Below are 25,509 nucleotides of genomic sequence, written 5' to 3' on the forward strand. Positions count from 1 at the left end.
CCCCAATTCCTGTCTAAGCCAATTGAGGATAGGAGAGCCAAGTAGGACGCTTTTCTGCAGGGCTGAGTATTATAAACATTGGCCAAGTTGAAGAGTGGAATCTATGTTTACCAGGGTAAAGTACCCACATTCAAAAGCAGCTGAGGCTTTTCATATCCCACTTAAAGTCTGCCGATACAGAGGGTAGAAAATAGTAATATCTTTGTGTGAACACAGCATATTTGTTTGATGAGTTTGATTTCCTTTTAGGGACATGAGTTGCTTTGAGGTCTTTTTTTCTTTCCATGGTCTAAATTTAATCTTTGGATATTAAGCAATGATTATGAAGCATAAAGATCTTATTAGCTGAAAGGACATGTTGCTTGATGATGAGACACTGGAAATCTCCAAAGAGGACTCCAAGGGATATTCCTCTCTTAAGAGCTTCAAAAAAAAGCCAATGTGTAAATATTCATGGAGTGTTTGCCAATTCCTAGGCTCAATATGAGGAGACTGACAAAGAGACACATGGTGTCATATTAAATATGTATTGGGCAGGGTGAAAGCCACTGAAGAAACAAGAGGGGAGAAACTTGTACTAGACCCCACAGCTCCCCTGGAAGCCTGCCTGGCAGAATCCCACTGAATTAAAAGGAAGCTGCTGTCAACGTTAGTAATGAGTGCTAGAACCCGGAAGCCAAGAGTTGAGGCCTGTGGTCTCTTAATTAGGGAATTGACTCTAATAGGGCCTCAGCTTGGTTGACAAATAAAATGAAGCTGCTGTACAGGGTTGTTAGGACCAAGGTCAAAGTTGAAATATCCCTAGAGTCCAGTTGGCTTCTCCCAGATAATTCCTCTGTCTCATGTTCAGAGACTGGACTTCTGAAAGGTGAAGCTTCTGCTACCGTCCCCAGCCTTGCTTACGCCATGCTCCACTTCACTCTCTGGGCTTCAAAAATAGTGGCCTTCTTAGAGTTCCTCCAACACGTCTTACTCTCTCCTGCCACAGGACCTCTGTACACACTGAACACCTCTCTCCACACCTCTTTGCCAAGTTAGCTCATACTCTTCCTCTTTCAGATCTTAATCAATTCTTCAGCAAAGCCTTCCCTGGTCTATAGCAGGATTTAAAAAAATGCATTCATAGAACCATATTCCCTATCTTCACAGAAATTATCTGTTTGTAATTATATACTCAGTATATTTGATGAACATTACTCTGAAAGTGGCAAATTTGTTTTTTCTCATTTTCGTGCCTGGCACAAACTAGGTGCTCAATTTATCGTTGTTGAGGGCTAGTCTTTATTTTTACTCGTTATGGGTCTATTTAATAGATCCCATGTTGGACAAGGTAAGAACTCAGGTCAATTCATTCTTAGTCCTGAGAAAAGAGTTCAAAGGATTCTAGGTATACCATAGTTTTCATAAAGAAGCAACATATTTTAATATAAATTTTCATTTATTGCTATTGTCTCTTGTCCTAGAAAACTACTAATCTATTAATGACTTACTATGGTCCTGATGTAGTTAGCCTATTAAGACCAAAGTTTGACTGTTTATGTGAGAACCTGTTACACAAGACAAGGACAGACTGGCTACGGATGGAAGGGAGAGAATTCATGACCAGGTATCATGAGGTTTAGCAATGCCTTGCTCTGATCTGGTGCTAAACACAAGGCCCTAGACCTCAGAGTTCTTGTAAACATCTAGTAAGTAGAGGGCGACATCTTGCAAAGGACACCCAACTGCAGAGCCAAAGGAAGAGTCTAGAATTGAAAAGATGATTCAGATAATAAATTTAGCAGAATAAAAGCTACCATTCTAATGTTCAACTTTTCTTGTTTCCTTGTTTCTCTCCGTAATTATCATGATTGTGGTAGTCCTGTTTACTGAGCATTGGCTTAGCAAGGTACTGCCCTAAATGTGTGCGTGTATGTGTGTGTGTGTGTGTGTGTGTGTGTGTGTGCATTTCATTCTCATAATCCTCTTTGATAGAGCTGCTTTCTACAGATGACAAAATAGAGGAATGGAGGCTTGGATAAATTAAGAAACATGTTAGGCCGGGCGCAGTGGCTCAAGCCTGTAATCCCAGCACTTTGGGAGGCCGAGACGGGCGGATCACGAGGTCAGGAGATCGAGACCATCCTGGCTAACATGGTGAAACCCCGTCTCTACCAAAAAATACAAAAATCTAGCCCAGCAAGGTGGCGGGCGCCTGTAGTCCCAGCTACTCCGGAGCCTGAGGCAGGAGAATGGCGGGAACCCGGGAGGCGGAGCTTGCAGTGAGCTGACATCCTGCCACTGCACTCCACCCCCGGCGGCAGAGCAAGACTTCGTCTCAAAAAAAAAAAAAAAAAAAAAAAAGAAACATGTTAAAGCTTATACAGCCAGAAAGTGGTAGGGCTGGGTGAGAACTCTGTCACTTATTGGATTCTAAAGACTGAGTTCTCAACCATAATGCCAAAGTCACACCAAATGCCAGTCACAGGAAGTCATGACTTTTTTCTAACCATATCTCCAGATCACTTGTCTCACTATTTACCCAATACTTTACATATACTTACTTTGTAATCTAAATAGATATTGAATATCTGTGAAATTGTAGGATATGATGGTTGTGTTTTTTTTTTGACATTCATTAAATAAATACATCAATATAAAAAACAAAAAAGTCTATGTATTGCTTAGAAGCACGTTGCTTACCACTCCCAGTAGTAGCCACACTATGCTCTGGGAATCCCACATTATTCTATCCTGAACCATGTTTCTTCTGTCTCCTTTGTGAATAAGGGGCATTGTGGAAATGAGACCTGCCTGGTGGCTGGTATTTTTCTGAAGCCGTTTTGAAAGATGGCCACTTCCTACCCTAGAGGTGGCTATACTTCAGTGATGAGAGGCTCAGTGTTTAGGGCGGTCTGGTTAAAAAGAACTATATAGATATCACTTATCATCGTTCTCATGATGACAATGATTATTTTACATATGGCTGCTTTAAGGGTGAATGGCACGGTCTCATTTGTATGCCAGCATCTGGCAGTCTGTCACACATCTGCAGAATATAACCTAAACTGCACTATTAATATTTTCCCTTTGCATTCTCCCCAAGGCATCTGTCTCCCAAAATGCCTAAAGAAGCTCCCCTCCCCCTTGAAGGCCTAGAGGCAAAATTCAGAAAACATGTCACCTAGACTGGGGAAGCAGAAGCTCAGAGTGACAGCCAGCTGAGCCTGAGCAGATTTCTGGCTCTTGGAATAGATAGAGCGAAAGGGAACCACCACCCACACTCATTCTATTAGCAGCTGCACTGCCAGGCAAAATCTGTAGGCAGGCCCAGACAGCATGTGGAGTCTGTTCCGTGATCAACAAAAGATGCCAGGCGTGATCCTGATGGTCAGTTCTCATTGCCTCCAAATATATCTCATAATTGCCACTACCTGATTAAAGCTGCCTTCCCTGAAAGCCCTTGGAGACTGTTGAGTGCTCTCTGTGGTGGAGACTAGCTAGCTGTGTACCAAAACCGGGTCTTTTTTTTCCTGGGCACACAGCCAGACTACATTTTCCAGGCTGCCTTGCAGTAAGAGGTGGCCACGCGGCTGAATTCTAGCCAATGGAATGTATGCTTTTTTAGGGCCTGGCTTAGAGGAATCTCCCACTTGTGATCTTCCATGACCTTCCCTTTTACAGTCCTGATATAAACATGGTAACATTGGGGAGCTGCAGATGAAAGAGGCCCGAGTTTCTAAATTACTGATTGGAGGAGGCTGCCTGCTGATGGGGATCATCAATATTAGACTTTACAGGAAAATAATCTTTTATTTGTTTGAGCCATTATGGGGTCTATTCTATATACAAACTTTCGGAGCTTTACTATAACTCTTAAAATTAAATTTCCAGGTTAGATTTTATGATCAACTGTCTACTGGATAGCTCTACTTTGATAACCTACTATTATTTCAAACTTGACAGGTCCAATAATTTTCTATGTGTCAGAGTGTTCCATATACTGGAATACAGCAATAGTTCATACAAAACCCTTGCTCTTGTAGAATTTACATCCTAATATGAGGAAACCAAAAATACATAAATAAAAAAATTTCAAATCATGGTAGGTACCATGATGATAACAGGGATAGAGAGTTATCGGTAGATACTAAGAGTTAATGTGAAAAAGTACCTTTGGGGCCTGAATAGCGACATGTAGCTAGCCATGTGAATGCTAGAGGCAAAATTTTCTAGAAAGATGAAACAGCAAATGCAAAGAATGGAAGAAGAAGGTTTACTCAGGAACAGAAAAGTGATTAGTTGGCTGAAACAAAGTGAATTAGGGAAGAGTGATATGACTGGATATCAAAGATGGAGACAGGTTCCAGATCATGCAGAATCTTATAGGCCAAGTTAGATAACTTGGATTTTATTCTGAGTTCAGTGGGAAGCTACTGGAATGTTTTTTTTTTATTTTTTTTTATTTTTTTTTTTATCAGGAAAGGAATGATATTTGAATTACATGTTGAAGGGTCCATACTGTATAAAAGAGCAAGAGCGAATGGAGACCAGATGAGATTACTGCAGTCACAGAAGTGAGAGACAACAGTGGCTTATGCTAGTGTAGGTAGGTAGGAGTGGAGATAGGGATATATGAGTTGATTTGACATGTATTTTAGAGGCAGGGCTCATGGATAGATGGAGTTAGAGTAGGGGAGGCTGGTAAGTGGAAGAGAAAACTCCATATTGATACCTAGGTCAATTGTTCAGTTGCCTGAGTTGTTCAGTGCCATTCCTCATAAATCTCATGCCTCAAGTTTGTGAGGAATGGAGCATATGATAGGTATTCAATAAATGATCAATTTTTACTATGAAATAGAGGGTCAACATAGTGGGGGTGAAAATACTGGCCCAGCTATTCAGCATTTTTTTTTGACTTTTCTATATATTTTTTATTTTTATTTATTTATTTTTGAGATGGAATCTGGCTCTGTCACCCAGACTGGAGTGCAGTGGTACAATCTCGGCTTACTGCAACCTCTGCCTCCTGAGTTCAAGCGATTCTCCTGCCTCAGCCTCCCACGTAGCTGGGACTACAGGTGCATGCCACCACGCCTGGCTAATTTCTTTTTTGTATTTGTAGTAAAGTTGGGGTTTTGCCACGTTGGTCAGGCTGGTCTTAAACTCCTGACCTCAAGCAATCCACCTACCTAGGCCTCCCAAAGTGCTGGGATTACAGGCGTGAGCCACTGCTCCCAGCCGACTTTTCTATATTTTAATTAAACAGGAGATAATGATACTTACATTACAGGGTTGTTTTATCAAATATGTCCTTGGGGGTAGAAGTTATTAACATAAAGAGGCATGATGGGGCTTGAGAATTGTTAGTAAAGTTCTGTTTCTGGATGTCCATGCTGGTTATAGATGAGTTCAAGCTGTGAAATTTCATCAAACTGTACAATTATAATATGTGTACTTTTCTATATGCATAATATACTTCAATGAGGTAAAAAATGTGATACTATGCTTAAAGTTCCCAGTGCAAGTGCTTGGAACTTGATAAATATCAGCCACTATTATTTTCACTCTTATGATACAATGGAAACCAGTATGTCTGTGGTCCATGCAGTCCATACAGATTTGTGAATCCTTTAACAGAGAAAGGAACAGAGAAAGAATCTGAACTCTAGGGTCTTATCCTATTGTTGATAAAATCACCTCTAATTTTAATTCATGGCATATAAATGCCTCCCTACGAAGGAATTGATTCAGAGTCCCAATCCAGAGCTAGCCCTGGCTCGCCACTAGTAATAAGAGTATTTTCCTAATTTTATTGTTATAATTAAAGAGTCTCATAGGTGCCAGTACATTTTAAAAGGGGCAAGTTCTCCACAAATGCTAGGTGTTGCATTTCTATTCCATATTTTCCCCAAGCCCACTCGTACCTGAATACTCTTGATTCAGGCCAGTTGATTCTTGGTCACAAAGAAAGGATACTAAAACTTTGATTGGTTATTTCAAAGTTCCATAGGTTAATCCTCAGGTCATCAGCGGACATGTAGGTTTCATAGTCGCTGTTGACGGATATGGAGTTGATGTGATATGTGTGTGCATTGGCAAATACTCTTCGTGGGGTGGCTTCTACCATCAGGTCCATGGGTCTCAGGACAGGCACCTGGGATGCAAGAGAAACAAATCACTTCAGAACCAATGATCTTCCATAGGAAAAGAGTGTGTATGCTAATGTCATTTATTATCACACACAAAATAATAGCCACATTGAAGAAACTCCAAGTTAAAGAAGAGGCTAATAACAAATCACACACTGTTCCTGTTCCCTTCTGTTCCTCCTCTTTCAAAAGATATCAGCATCACTTAGCCCTGATGGGAAATCTCATTCTTTATAAATTCTAAACATTTTTCTAAGCCCCTCCAGGTAACCTCATCTCAGGGGAACTTGGCTTCCATTGTGGAGTCATTACCTTCCACAGACATGTTTCCATTTTTTTAAAAACATGAAATCTATTTTAAAAAGGAAGTTGTGGGAAAATTTTAGAAATGTCTAGTTAAACTTTAAGCTAAATTTATGTTTTATGTCTTTTCATCTCATGCCTTTGGAAGCCTACACCCGTTCCTGGCTTTGTCCTTAACCCTTAAGGGGATTTTGAGAAACTTTAGCATCACCCAAGACTCTAATAGTCCAGATTCAGCCACTAATATATAGGGAACCCAATGACATCTGATTGACCTGAGAAAAATCTTGGTTTATATTTGCCTTAGAGTGCGAACCAGGTAGTGTCCACTTTTACATGCAAAACTGTTCCAGCTTGGACATTAATGATATGGTCACCCTACTGAAAAATAAAAACTTCTCAGTAAGTATTTCTTGAATGAGTGAGTGAGAACACATGATTAAATGATTTCTTTCTGGTGGATCAGAGAATCGGCAGCTAAATAGTTCCCCACACATGACTGTCTTTCTGGCAAACATGAACAAAGACCTATCACTCTTCCTCCTTTGCATTCTGGGTGAACTGGCTCCAAAGAAAGAGAATAAGAGCACAAATGCCCGAGAGGGAACAGACTAAAAAAAACATCAAAGACAAAGAAAACCCCACAACACAGGTGTGGTCCCTTAATAGAAACAAGATAATAAAATAACCAAAGCTATTTTCTTTTCAAGCAAATCATTTTCTTGCAACTGAGCCCCGACTGATTTGATACCAGGTGGTAGATTAAGACTTTGACTTCTGGATTGGCTTCAATCCAGGTGGTGAGGAGAAGAAAAGCAAAAGTTAACTTTTCTGAAGTTCAGTCACCTCACCAACATAACATAACGTTTTAGAAAAAAGAATTCTCCCAGTGCAGACTTGAGGGACTTTAACTCACCTATGAGGGAGTTTTTAAATCAAATCAATGATTCAGAGGAAACACAGAATTCTAGACAGATGTGGTACTTGATAACCCAGAAACCAGAGGTGACTTGAGGTGTGGCTGTAGAAGTGTCAGGGGTCCTCCGAATACTAGGAAATGGAGGGAAAGTCTTTGTGGTCCCCCATCCCAATTATGGATAGTGGCCCTATAGCTTAAGTGTGTGTGGCAGGGACTGGGAGACCAGGGTTCTGATCAGATTCACCACTAACCAACAGGCTATGAGGTCTGGGCAATGAACCTGTTCCTCCTGAGCTCGAGCTCAATCACACTGTCTGCGAAACAGTGACCGTGCTCCCTGTGCCCTCACTATCACAAAGGGTGGTTTGGGGTTTTGTTGAGATGATCTGACCTCCAATGCATCCTCCTATCCACTCTTTCAACAATATTTACTGAGTGCCACACAAAGTCCTGGGGGGTTCAACTGGTGAGCAGAACCAGACACAGGTCCTGGCATCATATACCTGTTCTTGTCAGGGGAGATAGACATAATTAAAAGGGCTAGGTGTGCAAAAGAGAGGATATATTGTCAAGAGGGATTTAACCTGCTCAGGGAGAACTGAAGAGGCTTTCCTGAGAATGTGTGGGTGTGTTGGAATGTGAAAGATGGGTAGGGATTTAACCAGGCCAGGAGGGGAGTGGAAGGGAGAATGTGTCTGAGGGATGTGCAAAGGTCCCATGGTAGAGGTGAACAAGGCAAGAGTGAAAAACTGATAGGTCACTGTAGTTGAGACAGAAGTAGTGATGGGAGCCATTGTGAGAGATGAGGTGACAGGGTAGGTAGGAGGCAACACCCCCCAAAAAGTTTTGCCATTATTCCAAGTGAATAGGGTAAAAAATGAAAGGATTTGCAATGATTGTGGTATAATCAAATCCAGATTTTGATTAGATCAGTCTGGATGTACAATGGAAAACAAGTTAAAGGACGAATGAAGTAGAATTTTTAAAGGGAAGATCATATACTCTTGGACATCAATGAAGGGCATGCCTGAGTTAAGGCATTGTGATGGATAAAAAAGTGACTTTGTCCTCAGAAACTCTACACCGAAATATTTATTGGGCATTTTCCCTGTGTCAAGCATTCTTCATACATAATCTCAGGTAATTCTTTCAAGAGCTCTGTGAAATAGGTACTCATACAAAGAGAAAACTCAGGCACAGAGAGGCTACATCACTGGCCCAGGGTTGCCCAGCTATAGGAAGCATGGCCAGGTTTAATTCGGGGACTGGAAAGTGCATGTTCCTTCCACTGCACCATACCACATTGAAATATCATACAGGGTAGGAAGTGATAAATGCTCTGAAAGTGACATAAATTGCCAGGAGAATTTATGGAATAACTAGTTACTGGTAGTTATAATGGTAGCGGTACTCATAGTAGTGCAGTGGTTAAGAAACCTCAATTAGGTGTTGTAGGTGTTCACGGTATTTGAACAGGGCATCTGTTCTTTCAGAAATGTGTGCCATGCTTTTATAGTTTGTCACAAAGGAGCTCCCCACTTGAAGCTTTTGGTTGCTACCTGGTTCCTCTGCTGTCAGGAGGTACCAGAGCTCAAAGCAGAACCCCAAAGGTCACAAAAGAATTAGAATCCGCAGGACTTCCTGTGGCTCCTCCTAAACTCTTCCCTGGGCCTTCTCGGTTACTGTACATTGTCTGTAGAGATTTCTTGTGGCTGTGGCGACATGGAAGGGAGCATGTAGCCAGGAATAAGAGGCATTACAGAGGGGGAACTGCCAGCCCACAGCTTCAGCTTAATGTGATGGGCCTGCCTGCTAATTCAGGCTGACATATTCCATGATGTACCACTTAATGGGGAAGGGCTCCGTGTAGGTATCTGGGGATGGAGCCTCTAATGCTTTGCCCAGATAAGACAGGGGGAATGGAGAGCTGAATGCCGCTCGTGGTATTCCAACATCAGTACCAGGCCTACGTAAAGGCTTGTCTGCTGCCCAGTGACTCCCCTCACAAGGACAAAGAGGGAAGTTTGGTGGTTCAAACAGGACAGGATGGACTGATTAGGAAACCACGTTGACTGTGTTTTTATTCTGCTCTGGCCTTTTGAGGCCAGGCAGGAAGAAGATCTGGACACTATTCCCTGAGTCAGGCCCACAGGCAATTGTTAAGGCTGTTCCTGGAAACATACATGGAGAGCTTCCTGTGCCAGTCGCTGCGTTTAGAATCCCTGACTCCCTGCCCCACCCAACTCCAAGGTGTTATCTCCTCCAGCGCCCTCAGTAACTAACCTTTCAAGCTAGATTCCTCTGTTTGCCCCATTTTACAGGGGAGGTGGAGGCAGGTAGAGTATCCAGTCCAATGTCACACAAAGTATAAGCTGGGGGTTGGGATCTGAAGCCAGTTAATTTGGTTCCTGAATGAGCACACCTAGCCACTACTGTGAATGAAACTATTAGGCTGAAATACAAAACTGCCATTTTTGCAAGTAAAAAATTGTCAAATATCAGCAATCTCATGTGGTTTAACCTAACACTTTGGAAAGGTTCTGTGGTGTATGGATGTGACATCAAATCAGGGAATATTTTGACTTGGAGGGACCCTTAGAGCCTCTTCGTAGGACATCATCTGTGTGTGTGGCGGGAGTCTTATAGTGGGAGGCCATAGTGTCTAGGCCTCTCCTCCTTCATTATTCTTGGTATTATATGCCTGCATCCTCAATAATATGCTGAAAGAACTATTTCTGTAGATAAGCAAAATGTGAAAGCAAGTAGCCAGGGCAGTTCTTGAAATCTACAGACGAGAACATTGAGGTCCAAGAGGTGAAGCACTATGGTCACCCTTCCAGGGTTGCTTGCACAGCCTAGGTCTCTGCTTCCTGTCCCAGACTTCTGCTCCCACACACCATCTGCCTGAACCATCCTCCACAGGACCAGAACCTCTTTTTGTCAAATGACAGAAGCAGAGCCAGACAAAATTCAGATCAGGCCAGGACGTCTTAATTCAGTTCAAACTTTGTCTGAGCCACCTCGGCAGAGTCATTGATGGGGCTAGGACCAATGCGGAGACAAGGGACATGCCGCGTGAACAGTGGTCAGTCCTTGGCCCTCTGAGCGGCCAGTCCTTGGCCTACCTGCAGGTGGTTCTGTGTTGAGCAGCTGGAATTCAGTGATGTCCCCTGACTCAGGTGCTTCACCCTTCTCTCTGACCCTGGTTGAGTTTCAGCTCATTCTCCTAGGCTGCTTTCAAAGGACATGCATCCCAGTCCTGTGTCTTGCCTGGACACGCAGTATTACATTAGAATATCAACCGAATAATGTACCAGCCCCAAAAGAGCAGCCGGAATCTAATCTGCAATAAAGCTTACAGAGATGTATTTCAGTTGTAATATTCCTGGGAAGCTCTTCCCCCCAGAGAGTGGCACGGCTTCCCCCGTCACTTCAATCAGCCCCTGCTCAAATGTCACCCCCTCAGGGAGGCCTTCCATGACCATCCCACCTCAAATCGCACAGCCTCCAGTCTATCCCCTTCCCAACTGACTGCTTAGAGTGTTTTAAACACTTCAGCAGTTCCTCAGTGAATTTTTGTCACTATCCTATGATTAACTTGGTAGATGTTACAATCCCTATTGCACAGATGAGGAAGCTGAGGCAGAAAGGTGAAGCTGTCTGAAGGCTCGCAGTGAGTTTGAGGCAGGGTGAGTACTCAGGCCTAGTACTCCTGCCACTCCTTGACTCAGGAGTCTATGCCCTTAGTCGCTTAAAGCACACTCAGATGCTTGGGAGGGAGACAGCGAGGGCACTCGCACTGCCGTGGAGGTCATCAGGCACTGCCCAGGCAGTATCAGCCAAAGGGGTCCTGCCTGGGGATCCCAAGGCAGACCTCAGAAAGGAGAAGACTATGAAGCTAGGCAGGGCTTGAAGGGTGAGTGGGAGGTCCCCAAAGAGAGGTGGGGATGGGGAGGGGAGGGAACTGGGCTTCAGTCAGAGGGACCAGCATTGTGCAAACTCAGAGGAGAGACAGAGAGACAGCAAGGTATACACATACAGATGGGTGACTGTGCTTCTGGGGTGAGGTCAGTGATTAGTTATTCACTCAACAAATACTTATTAAATCCCTCCTCAATAGCAGATATGTTATAGGGGCCGGTGCCACAACAGTGAACACTCTGTGGGGTATAAGTTCTTGTGTGTATGTGTACATGAGGAAAACCTGAGTTGGCTAAGGGACTAGCAAGCAGGGGGTGTGCTCTTTGAGGTGGGGTGGTCATAGAAGGCCTCTCTGAGGGAGTGGTGTATGAACAGAGACCTGAATGAAGTGAGAGAGGGAGCCATGCAGCTCTGTGGGGAAGAGCACTCCAGTCAGGGGAAACAGGAAATGCAAAGGCACTGAGGTTGGAGTGTGCTTACAGTACAGGAGGAACAAGAGCAAAGAGCTTTTTTTCTTTCTTTCTTTCTTTCTTTTTTTTTTTAAAGAAATGGGGTCTTGCTATGTTGCCCAGGCTGGAGTGCAGTGGTGATTGCAGTGGTGAGTGCACAGGCATGATCCCACTACTGATCAATATGGGAGTTTTCACTTGTTCTGCTTCTGACCTGGGCAGGTTAACCCCTCCTTAGGCAGCCTGGTGATCCCTCACTGCTGGGAGGTCACCATATTAATGTGAACTCAGTGTGAACACCCTATCAGCATAGGGCACTACAGCCCAGGACTCCTGGGCTCAAGTGATCCTCCTGCCTCAGCCTCCTGAGTAGCTGACTACAAGCACGTGCCACTGTACCTGTCAGCAAAGAGCTTTTATGGCTGGAGAGGAGTGAGTAAGGAAGCATGACAGTTGGAGAAGATGTTGGATCAGTAGTCAGGGCCGGACCAGCATCTTTGCTGTGAAGGTGAGGAAAGCTCAGGGAGGCGTGAGTGGGTACCTGTGAGTAGCTGCCTGACACAGTGCTCTATCCTCCCTCACTATTCCTTCTGTCTCTGCCCACCCGCTCTCAGTCTTCCTCCCCCAGGTTCTTATTATCTTTCCTGCCTCTCCTCTTGGGAAATACCAGATCATCTTTCACTTCCCAGAACCCATTTACTAAAAAAATGAATGTTGCTGTCATTTGGCTTATTTGGTGACCACACCAGTCATTCTTCACAATCTTCCATGACACCTAAGTGGAGGCTGGCGGGTCATGGTGCCTTGCTTCAGAGACATGCAATTAAAGCACAGTAGAGCCCTAGAAAACAGGAAGCCCCTGAAGCCTCCACTTTATTTTATTTTTTATTTATTTATTTTTTATTTTATTTTATTTTATTTTTTGAGACGGAGTCTGGCTCTGTCACCCAGGCTGGAGTGCAGTGGCCGGATCTCGGCTCACTGCAAGCTCCGCCTCCCAGGTTCACGCCATTCTCCTGCCTCAGCCTCCCAAGTAGCTGGGACTACAGGCGCCTGCCACCACGCCTGGCTAATTTTTTTTTTTTTTTATTTTTAGTAGAGAGGGGGTTTCACCGTGTTAGCCAGGATGGTCTCGATCTCCTGACCTCGTGATCCGCCCATCTCGGCCTCCCAAAGTGCTGGGATTACAGGCATGAGCCACCGTGCCCGGCGAAGCCTCTACTTTAAAAAACATCTGTGAAAAGGCACAGCAAAGGGAGGCCATCGGGAGGACTCCCCTCACTGCACCTTCACGAGAGGAGTTTTTCACAGAGAAAAAACAACAGCTGTGTTTACCATGGCAACCTCCAGCAGCCCAGTCAATTGACAGATTCAAGGCAAGACTCGGAGAAGAGAGAAGAGATGGCCATTTAGGAGATAAAGAACAGGAAAGATGACGTCATGGAGAAGGAAGAAAAGAGAGATGTCTGTCTGTAAGATGTGGATGGATTGTAGCTGTTCAGTAACTCCAGGTCAAATCTCATTGAGGTGAACAGACAAACCTTTGAATATCATTGCTTGTTACGTATAAGCATAATCAATTATGTTATGGAAGGAGCATCCACGTTCTCCTTCCTAAAGTCAGATCTTCTCAGGAGTACCCACAGAGTAGGTTCTCCTTCCTTTTGCAAAAGAAAGATGTAGAAAATGTTCTTTAACTTGTCCTGAATCTTACTAAGGTGTACTATGCAATTCATAAACACTTCTGAGAGGGACAGTTGCATGACACTTTTAATCAAGGCCCCGTAGATGTCCCTGTCCTCAGCTCATTGTGATATGTACAACATAATCAACATTATAGGGTCTTTTGAAAAAATTGCTATCAATATAAATCCACACTTGCTCCATCTCTCTTGTTAGTGTTCAACAGATACTCCCCATTCCCCTCCCCAAATAATTGAGATTACTCTACATTTAGACTGACTGTATATATCAAGGTCATGGGGTTTGGTGGATTCTGTATCATCAATTAGGAACTGCACATAGGAAGGTTATAACCACACACTGGCCCCAGATAAAGCCATTGACAAACATTTATTGAGCATCTACTACATGCTGAGAAGTTGCCACACAGAGTATCCTTGAGAAGCTTAGGGGAGGTAGGCAATATGTAACCCCCTCCCTCTTGTTACTCAAACCATCCCTTTTGGGAAGGCTGTTTGATCTAGAAAAGACAAAGATGACAACAGAAGTCCTGGGTGTCCACTTCATCCTAGTTAAAAGGAAACCCTGACCCTGGTGCTCTGGGACCACAAGTTTGAGGTCCAGTGGAGAACCTGAGGGCGAATATGTTATCCCATCTTGAGGCACTAGATAGTAAATCTCTCAGAGGGGCTTGGAAATTCCAGATTCCAGCCTCACTTCAAATTTATCACCTTGCCTTTTCCCTGGGCTTCCTTCAAGAAACAGCCTTCGTGACTTTTTAGTAACAACTGCCATAAGTTTGGGATAAAGCCAATAGCTAAGGGGCTATTTTCAAGGAAGAGGGAGTGAGTTGTCATAAAAATGGGAGATCATTGGGTCCTCCTGTAAATATCCTAATTCCAAAGAATACAGCTTGGTGGTACAGAGCAGCTGTCCTCAGTGAGAATACTGTTCCCCTAGGAACAGTAGTGGTGGATGACTTCCTAAGAACTATGTGAAAAAATTTTAAGGAAATTCATTTCTTCATTCCTAACTTCCACGTTCTCCTTCCTAAAATCAGATCTTCTCAGGAGTACCCACAGCCTAGGTTCTCCTCCTTCCTTTTGCAAAAGAAAGGTATAGAAGATGTACCTTAAATTATCCTGAATCTTACCAAGGTGTACTATGCAATTCATAAACATTTCTGAGAGGGTCATCTGCATGATACTTTTAATCAAGGCCCCATAGACGCCCTCATCCCCAGCTCATTACGATATGCATTTCTAATAAAATTTTACTTTTTATATTTAGTCATCATTTGTCAGAATTATATGTTTATGTTGTTTTGATGTATTATGTTCTATTAATAGTCAAAGCAGCAACTAAACCCAGAAGATAATTTTAAAGTCTTACAGTCATATATTCATAAAAGAAAAAATCTATTTACATCTGTATTTGTTATAGAAATGATCAAAAAAGCTTTTAACATGATTTAGGGGAAATGCAGTAAAAATAGATGTTTGAAGAAGAAAAAATAATAATACAAAGCTTCTGACTTAAAAACATTTGTTCACATATTCTTTTAGTGGGTTTTGGTGAATATTCGGTAATGAGGTATTTAAATCCCACTGGCTGCAATAAAAAGGTGATATAAAAGTTTTAAACTGCTAACGTTTAAAATACTCTGAAATCACATTTTCTGCAATTATTTAACATTACAATGGAAAAGCTTAGTTGCCTACTTTAAAACGCTCAGGAAAGTACATAGTTATTCAAAATTCTAGAGGTACACAAGCATACAATTTGAATGGTATAAGAGGATTTTTGGAGTTATGTGGACTTGGGCTTGGATCCTGGCTGTGCTAATTACCAACCATGTGGCCTTGGGCTTGTTGCTTAGTCTTTCTTGATATCAGTATTCCCTTCCTTAATGTTGGGGATATGTAACACCTTCAGTAGCACTGTTAAGAGAACTTTGCACAAGGATTGACACATACCGTCTAACAAAGAAACATTCATGGAGGCATGATTTGTGCCAGGATTGTGCTAAGCACTTATGTACATCATGTTATTGAATCTTCGCAATGGCCTTATGAAGTAGGTACTAAGATCATTGTCATTTTATGGATGTAACTCCTGAAGCAACACAGGTCATGAAGTCTGCCCACAGTCATATGGCTGCCAAGGGGTAGAACTGTCCCTGGATGTTGGCTGTCTGGCTCCAGCCCCTATGGTAGCTATTATTGCATTCTTACCATTAACTTCCAATTGTAGAAAAAAATGGTTCATTCTGAAAGATAGTCTGGGGAAGATTTTCTGACTTTTCTATATTGACTATGAGGTTTTAGCATCTCTTCCATCCACCGAGGGAGTTCAGTCATGATTATACAACGTAAGGTTGCTGAGGAAAACTAGCTAGGGGAATGATTGGTCATTGGATAGCAATTACTTTATTGATAACTTAAAAAGCTGAAAGCTCTCCTGGTTAGGAGTTTTGCAAATAGCTCCGTCCTCATTGTCATGAAAATCTTGAACAATATGGACGCTCATCCAATTATCAAAGCAACCTGGGGGGCAGAGTCTGGCATTGTGTGTACCCATTATTGAAGGGTAATGCGGTGTAACAAACCAAATCGAGTATGTACGACGACTGTCAAATAAAATAAACCACTAACAAATTAAATTACTTTTCATTTTCAGTAGGAAGAATGCCAGTCATTTTTCATTTTAAAAAATATGTATCTTAATTCCATTTTATAAAAATGTGAAGAGAAGCATTTAAAGGCCTCTTGTGCTATCTATACTGATGTTTATTTTCTATAGAGATCTTTCTCCTGGTTCCGGGGCATTTTCCCTCAAAGAATTAGTGGAGCGTTAAACCTCGCTTTGGTCAAAAAACCTGTTTCTTCCATGGATCAATGGTGGATGGAGTTCAGAAAGCAGGAGTGATAGGCTGGCTCTGGCTTACAGTGACATATCAGAGCTGTTGTTTCCAGAATGAAACTGCCATTCACCAGCACCCCGCCAAAACCCCCTGGGAATCCTATCCAAATAATATAATTTTGAGATTTCCCTGCTCACACCCTTCAACAGCCTCAATATGTCCCTAATTTCTTCTTTTACTGGCTTTGTCATATAGATTGAAATAAGCCTGAGAAGAAAAACCTCTTTGAACCAAGTCAGGCTTTGTGTTTCAAGTCATTAAAGATCTTAGAATTATATTCTTTCACTTGACAAACATTTATTAAGTGCCAATCACTGTACTAGGTAGTATGTGTACAGAGTGAACAAAACAGATTAAGGGGTAGAATTTCAAGTCTAACACGGAAGAAAGACACTCATGTCTCTAAGTAAATGCATTGTTATAAACTGTCACTGATGCTACAAAGAGATGTATATTGTTTCATGAGAGAAAGAAATAGGTGCTCTAATTTAGATTGAGGAATCAGATAAGTTGTTTGTAAAGAAATGACAATTCACCCCACAAAAGCAGGGCCATAAGCATTCAATCCTCTAAATCAGTGTTTCTCAGTTAGGAGCTATTTTGTTATTGGGCAGTGTCTGGAGATATTTTTGGTTGCCACAATAGAGCGGATGTTACTGGCATCTGTGTGCAGGAGGTAGGGATGTTGCTAAACTCATTTTGATGAACAGGGCAGCTCTCCCTGAAACAAAAAATCATCTAGCATAAAATGTCAACAGTTCCAAGGTTGAAAAACCCAAGACTTAAGGACACTCTCCTGGAACACAGTCGCATCTAGGGTGGATAAAAGAAACCAAGTACTAACTTCCACAATAGGCCAGCAATAAATTTCAGTTTGTGAAGGTGTTTTGGATTAAAAAGTACTTCATATACATAGATATATTATATACATATATACATAAACATATACAAATATCTGTGTTTAATATCTATATTTCAAAGACATATAAAATATATATTTGAAAGACTTATCCCCTATGGTCAGCTATAAGAATAATATATAATGCATAAAAGCTGCCTGGGGAATTAATGTATATATTTTAAATTCAATGCATCAAAAATGGTTTGCATGGCAAAAAAAAGTTCATGCTCTTTGTGTCTTTGACTTCTTTTGGCCTGACTATGAAAAGGAGAGGAAAGATACCTTTTTCTCAGAAGATAAACTCACTATCTAATTACCAACTCATGCAGAAACCTGTAATTCTGCCAGTTTTATCTTATTTTTTCCCCCAGACACTTACTTTTTATGCCAATATCACTATTTCTCAAAGTGTGTTTCCCTGTTCACTGCCTTTCCTGTTATTTCCTTTGATGTTTTACATTGTGTAATGCCACAAGAAAAAAAAAGAGACATCTTAAAATACCCCAGTAGAGGAAAATTTCATTTAACATTTATAGCTGGGGAGAGTGGGATTGGGAGAGGCAGTGGTTTAATTTTTGGTTAGTTTGGTTAGAATTAATCACAAAAATTGTTTTTGCTGTTTTTTAACTGGTATTACTTTTTCCTATTATTAGGATACTTATCACTGAATCTTTGATCACTGAGGATTGACCAAGCCTCAGAAGTATCACACTGCATTCTGTCATTTATTACTGTGGAATATATAGAACTAAGAAGATAAATACAAATTTGATATTAACTTCAAGAATCTTACAGCTGGGAGTTACCTGAGAAGTCATTTACATTAAAAGGTCTGGATAAACACAAAGATGCATTTCTAAGAATTTTAGAAACATGGCCTTTCGTAGATATCCATAGCATGTCAGTTCTGCCTCCCACCAACAGATGGCAGTAGTAATTACTAACAACACTTTGATTTAGAAACAAACTGACTTAAGATTGACATTTCAGGGTTGCATTGTCTGATTCCCAACCTTGGCTGAACATCAGAATCAAACAAGACCTCTTGTTAAAAACTGATGTCTGCCCCCCACCGGGGTGCTCCTTTGCCCTTCTGCTTCTGCCATGGGGTTATGCAGCATGAAGACTCTCACAAGATGTTGGCGCCTTGATATTGAACTTTCCAGCCTCTAATACTGTGAGAAATAAATTTCTTTTCTTTATAAATTACCCAGTCTGTGGTATTCTGTTATACAAACACAAAATAGACTAAGAGCATGGGTTTAAAATGATTTTTATAGTTCTATACTGATTGAAGGTTTTTTAATGTTAATTTAAAATATTCTGATTATGTTTATAATCATTAAAAGGAAATCACTTGTAGAAGATAAAAATGACAGGAAAAGGGTTACTATTTATAATATACAAAAAGTTCATGAAAATTAGTAAAAAGACAAACAACTCAATAAAAATATGGGCAAAAATATGAATGAAAAATTCATAAAAAGGGAAAAGAAAATGACCAAGACATAAATAGAAATATGCCCAACTCATTAGTAAAGAGATACAAATTAAAATTTTTAAAATCTTTAATCTTATAAAAGATTAATCTGATGAATCTTTTAATTTTTAAACTTTGCTCATAAAGAATTTACTATATGCCAGTCATTGTTATAAGTCTTAAAACTATTAATTCATTTACACTCACAACAATTTTATGAGGTAGGTATTCATATCATCCTCTTTTTACAGATCAGCGTATCTGAGCCACAAAGCAGTAATGTGTCCTACCTAAAAGCACACAGCTAGTACTTGCTGGAGCTGAGACAGGTACTCAGTATTTCCAGCCAAGGGAGTCCTAACTCTAAACCACTATACTATGCTGCCTCTCAGTTGGATGTATAAAAAGAAAAATATAACATCCTATCCTGGAGATGGAATAAACAATGAACATTTACTCATGGAAGCATAAACTGCAACAAGATTTTCAGAAGGGAATCTGGAAGTAGCTGTTAAAATAATGTACACATCTTTTGACTTAGTAAACCCTACTTTAATGAAAACTATCCTATAAAAACATCTGTATATAACAATATACAGGCATGTCCCAGAAATACTGCAAGTTCAGTTCCAGAACAACACAATAAAGTGAATATTGCAATAAAGTTAGACAAAATTTTTTGTTTTCCCAGTGTATATAAAGTTATGCTTACACTATACTGTAGTCTGTTAAGTGTACAACAGCATTATGTCTAAAAAAACAAGGTACATACCTAAAGTAAAAATTACTTTTTGCTAAATAATATTAATGATCATCTGAGACTTCTGTGAGTCATAATCTTTTTGCAGGTAGATGGTCTCGACTCAATGTTGATGGATGCTGATTGATCAGGGTGGTAGTTGCTGAAGGTTGAGGTGGCTGTTGCAATTTATTTGACTTTTATTTTTAATTTTATTTTGTTTTTTTGAGATAGAATCTTGCTCTGTTGTCTAGGCTGGAGTGCAGTGGCACGATCTTGACTCACTGCGACCTCTGCCCCCTGGGTTTAAGCAATTTTCTGCCTCAGCCTCCCAAGTAGCTGGGATTACAGGCACGTGCCACTATGCCTGGCTAATTTTTGTATTTTTAGTAGAGAGACGGGGTTTCACCATTTTGTCCAGGCTGGTCTTGAACTCCTGAACTTGTGATCCACCCGCCTTGGCCTCCCAAAGTGCTGGGATTACAGGCGTGAGCCACTGTGTCCAGCTGGCTGTTGCAATTTTGAAAAAACAACAGTTAAGTTTGCTATATCAATTGACTCTTCCTTTCATGAAAGATTTCTCTGTAGCATATGATGGTGTTTCACAGCACTTTATCCACAGAACTTCTTTCAAAATTAGAGACAATCCGTTCAAGCACTGTCACTGCTTTATTAACTTTATTAACACTGCTTTATTAATATTGACGTGATATTCTAAATCCTTTGTTATTTCAACAAGGTTCACAGCATCTTCACCACAGTAGATTCCACCTCAGTAAACCACTTTCTTTGCTTATCCATAAGAAGCAACTCCTCATCTGTTAAAGTTTTACCAGGAGGCTACAGCAATTAAGACCCATCTTCAGGCTCCATTTTTAATTCTAGTTTTTTTTTTTTTTTTTTTTTTTTTCTATTTCCACCACAACTGCAGTGACTTCCTCCACTGAAGTCTTGAGCCCCTCAAAGTCATCTACGAGAGTTGGAATCAAATGTTTCCAAACTCCTCTTAATGTTGATATTTTGACCTCCTTCCTTAAATCATGAATGTTCTTAATGGCACCTAGAATGGTGGGTGCATCCCAGAAGATGTTCAATTCACTTTGTTCAGATCCATCAGAGGAACTATTTTTGGTAGCGATAGTCTTTCAAAATGTATTTCTTAAATAATAAGACTTGAAAGTCAAAAATGACTCCTCAATCTATGGGCTGGAGGATGGATGTCATTAGCAGGCCTGAAAACATTAATCTCCTTGCACTTTTCCATCAGAGCTCTTGGGTGACTAGGTGCATTGTCGATGAGCAGTAATATTTTGAATAAATCTGGTTTTCTAGGCAGTAGGTCTCAACAGTGGGCTTAAAATATTAAGTAAACCATGCTGTAAACAGATGTGCTTTCATTCAGGCTTTGCTGTTCCATTTCGAGCACAAGCAGAATAGATTTACTGTAATTCCTAAGGGCCCTAGGACTTTCAGAATGGTAAATGAACATTAGCTTCAACTTAAAGTCACCAGCTGCATTAGCCCCTACTGAAAGGGTCAGCTTGTCCTTTGAAGCTTTGGAGCCAGCCATTGACTTCTCTCTAGCTATGAAAGTCCTAGATGGGATCTTCTTTCAACATAAGGCTCTCTTGTCTCCACTGAAGCTCTGTTGTTTAGGGTAGCCACCACCACCCATGATCTTAACTAGATCTTCTGGATAGCTTTCTGCAGCTTCTACATCAGCACCTGCTGCTTCACCTTGTACTTTTATTTTATGGAGATGGCTTCTTATACCTCATGAACCAACCTCTGCTAGCTTCCAAATTTTTTACTCTGCAGCTTCCTCCCCTCTCTCAGCCTTCATAGAGCAAAAGAGAGAGACTTACTCTAGGTTACACTTTGGCTTAAGGAAATGTTGTGGCTGGTCTGATCTTCTATCCACCCCACTCAAACCTTCTCCATGTCAGCAAGAAGGTTATTTTGCATTCTTATCATTTGTGTGCTCACTGGAGTAGCATTTTTAATTTCCTCCAAGAACTTTGCCTTTGCATTCACAACTTGGCTAACTCTTTGGCACAAGAGGCCTAGTGGTGGGCCTATGTTGACTTTTGACATGTGTTCCTCACTAAGCTTAATCATTTCTAGTTTTTGATTTAAAATGAGAGACCCAAAACACCCCATAAGACTTCCAACATTAACATCAGAGATTAATGATCACAGATCTCTACAACAAGGATAATAATAATGAAAACATTTGAAATATTACCAGAATTACCAAAATGTGGCACAGAGACATGAAATGAGCACATGCTGCTAGAAAAATGGTGCTAATAGATTTGCTTGTTGCAGGGTTGCTACAAACCTTTAACTTGTAAAAGAAAAAAAAAAAAACATACTGTCTGTGAAGCACAATAAAGCGAAATGCAATAAAACAAGGTATGGCTGTATGTCTGAGAACATGTATTGTAGCACTGTTAGTTATAGCAAAATCTAGAAACAATGTGAATATCTATTAATGGAGGAATGATTTAATGTCATAGCTTACCTATGCTTTAGAATATCTGCAGCTCTTTCAAGGAAGGTAAATTGGCCTGGAGGGATGTTTATATTACTGAGTAATGTGTCTAGTGTGATCTCAGTTTTGTAAACAAAACAAAGTCATATCTATTCATTCATTAATGTTAAAATACGTATTCATAGATACAGAGAAAGGTATGGAAAGACACACACCAAACTAGCAACCTTAGTTACCCTGAGATATGGAACTGTAAGTATAGTATTATTTGACTGGATTCTATAAACATGTATTGCTTTTGTAAGAAAAGGAAGGGAAGACATCATGTTTAATGTTTTGTCAGGGCAGGATTCTTAAGATTCTTCAGTCTGCACTGGACTCTTCTTGGGAAAACGTAAGAATCTCTAATGAGCACAACTTCCTCATTCCTGTGAGCTTACATCTGCTTTCCTGAACTGTCCACCTGTTCCCAGAGTGGACAGGGAGTCAGCCCACTCCCTTTCTCTGCACAATGGCACTTCAGATACTTGAGGACAGCTCTCAACCCATCTCTCCAGTTTGATAGATTATACCAAGACTCAGCCTCCAATCTTCACACTTCAATAATGGTTAGGGTCACTTGGCCTCCACAGAAGCTTTGCTCCACTGAACACAATCTACCAGTTCAGAACACAGGCATTTATTATTCCAAAGAAGACATGTGCTTTCTGTTTCTGTATGTTAAAACAGACTTCCCTTTGTAATCATCCATATCATATCATCAAGTAAAATTCCCAGGTCTTTTTTCAAATGAAGTAATATACCAAGTTGAATCTATTCTATACTATTGACTGTTTTGAACTTGCGTGTGATTTCCTAACCTCTCCTCCTAGATCTGTCACTTTCTCTTAAAATATAGAGGAAGGAAATGGTATGTGTGTGAATGTGGGAGATGGTGGTAGGAATCTATTGAACAGTAGATTCTGGATAATTGGATTTTTCTGTCTAATAAAGGCTGTTGATCAGAAGATGAACAAATGAGTTAGGGAGGTGGAGAAGACAATGGCAATGTTCTGAATTCAGGCTTGAGGGTGGGAGAGACCTTAAATCTTCTCTTCCCCAATGGCTGAGCTGAATTTGAATGTAGTGATTCTAGAAAATAAATTGTTATATGAAGTGGATGAAGAAGAAATAACTCCAGAGAGGAAGGTTTGCTGGTTCCAAGGAGAGAGAGCCGGAATAGGCGCGCGCGCGCACACACACACACACACACACACACACACACACACACACACACACAGGAGATAAACAGGAAACAGGATGGCATGAGCAAGAGAAGAGAGTATCTGAGAAAAGAAGCAGAAATAAGACTCTATAGAGTAAAAAGATGCCAAGCTTTCAGAAATAAAAATGGAGAAAGAGAAGAAAGCGGAGAGGTGAAGTAGTAGTCTAGTCTGGGCTCTTTAGATTTTAAGAACAGAAACCTTCCTAAACTTACTTTAAAAAACCCAAAAGGATTATTGAAGGATAGAAAAATATTACAGATCATTGAGATAGAAATGGAGCATACGAAACAGAACAGGGACTTGGCAAGCTGTTAGGAACCTCGAAAAATATGCTTTGTTTTTCTGTTTCTCTCTTTGTCTGTCTCGCTTAGGGGCCACCTGGTCTCTTAAACGCCTTCTCTCTGCATGTCTGGCCCTTTCTCCTCTTTTTACCAGTGACTTCATCTGTTTACCAGTCTGAATATGGCCTCCAATGAGTCACTCCAGCCCAGCTTTTATAACACTTTCAGCCCAATTGCTCAGTGCTATCAGAAAGGAGAGAAGGAAACAAGCAGGCAGAGAAACAAAGTGGGAAGAAGGAAGCGTCAGAGCCCTCTAACTGGGTCTCATCATTGTCCCTTGGACATCCCATATTCATAATCACATCCACACCTTTTCCTAGGATATTCCTTTGTTCACTTCACTTCTATCCACCCATCCATATCCCTAAATAATCCCAGAACCCGACTGCTGCAGTTAACAGAGCTCTTTTCATTCCTCCTTTTTTGTATGTACCCACTGTGATGAAGAATAATTGGATACTTTTAAGAGTCCTAAAGAAAATGATGAATTCTCTAGCTTCCTTCTTCAACCTTAGTTGTCACTATTTTGACAACCTTCCTGGAATCATTTTGTAATTTGAGCTCCTAGTGTTTTAATCTAGATTTCTAACAGTGTCTTGTACAAGGAAGGCAAAGCACAAGTGGTCACTATTCCCTAGCTAGAAATTTTATTTTGTTTAGAATGTTATAATTACCTTTCAATCTTCTTTAGGCAATGAACCCATTTACGTAATGCTCCCTTATAATTTCCCCCAACTTTCCTACCAATCTTAGAAGTGCTATGAGGCCTTTTCATGGCAATCACATTCTTTTTAAAAACTAGATCCTCAAACCATATTAGAGTAAGAATCTATCCTGAACTGAAGAAAATTAGGTAATTACTTCCTCTGGAACAACACACTATTTGGGGTGACTTACGCCTGGTCTACTTTTAAGTAGCACTTTCATGTTATTCACTAAAACCCTGAGATCTTTTTCTGCAACTTTACTTTGGCTGTGTTTCCACTTTCTACAAATGAATGGTTGAGTTTTCTCTCCACATGTCCCAGCACTATGCTCTATCCTTTTAGCACTCTGAATCCTATCTATTCCCTTCAAGTTTTCAAGGTTGCCATCCATTTCTGTACTGCTTTCTGACCTCTTTGCCCCCAAATGTTGTGAACTGCATTGCCATAGAATGGAAGGAAGCAGGGCATGGGTGGAATGGATGGAGGTTATTGCCTTTGAGGACTGTAGACTCCATTAATTCATTTTCTTCCTGAAGGAAGGAATATAAATTATTTTCTCCAATAGCCAAAGCAGAGGACCTCCTTTAAAAACCATCAAGCTCTGAGGCTAACAGAAAGGAAAGGAAAACCTAAAAAGAAGGGAAAACTAATCATAGAGAGGGGAAAGAGAACAAATGTGCAGTTTATTTAAAATCACTGTAGTTGAACATCAAATTATGGTACCTGACTTCCTATTTTATATTCTATTGAGTATTTATTTTGCCTCTAATCTAGGAATATAATTATGTACTGAATTGCATCACATATGCATTTAATATGTGAATTCAACTATATATGCTTAGAATAAAATGAAAAAAGGAAGGAAACAAATTTAAATAATGGGTCAGAGGTCCCAGTGAGTATGAGATGGGGGAGGGGAGTTAATCTGCTTTTTCTTCAGACTGACGGTGATGGGTGGATCTCATCTCTGAGCATCGTGGGATGTTGAATTAGTTACAAAGGTCTAAGGAAGTGTATTTTTCACAAATGGCCCTTCATATTGTTTGCATAGTTTATATTCTACATTATTCTTTATATCCTATATATTTATATGTATATATTATTCTATATAGAGTTTATAAGTACAAACAAATCTTATGGGTGATTTATGGGATTTTTCAAGAGTATTTTTACCAAAACTGGTACTTGCTTTATGGGATGACTTTGGAACCTAACCTCTGTCAAACTGCCACTTTACTGACCTTTTAAAAAGC

At 40.6% G+C, this 25,509-nt stretch overlaps 1 protein-coding gene across 4 annotated transcripts in view; it reads right to left on the bottom strand.

The window, feature by feature from the left end:
- Positions 1-25,509, bottom strand: part of PPP2R2B (protein phosphatase 2 regulatory subunit Bbeta) — a 295,801-nt gene that overhangs the window by 51,657 nt on the left and 218,635 nt on the right. For all 4 annotated transcript variants that reach the window (XM_010383388.2, XM_030927531.1, XM_010383383.1 and 1 more), the window contains one exon: positions 5,959-6,136. In XM_010383388.2, the coding sequence (XP_010381690.1) occupies positions 5,959-6,136 (178 nt within the window). The remainder of the gene's footprint in view (positions 1-5,958; positions 6,137-25,509) is intronic.

This window comes from Rhinopithecus roxellana, chromosome 3, assembly GCF_007565055.1.
Source record: "Rhinopithecus roxellana isolate Shanxi Qingling chromosome 3, ASM756505v1, whole genome shotgun sequence".
Taxonomy (NCBI): Eukaryota; Metazoa; Chordata; class Mammalia; order Primates; family Cercopithecidae; genus Rhinopithecus; species Rhinopithecus roxellana.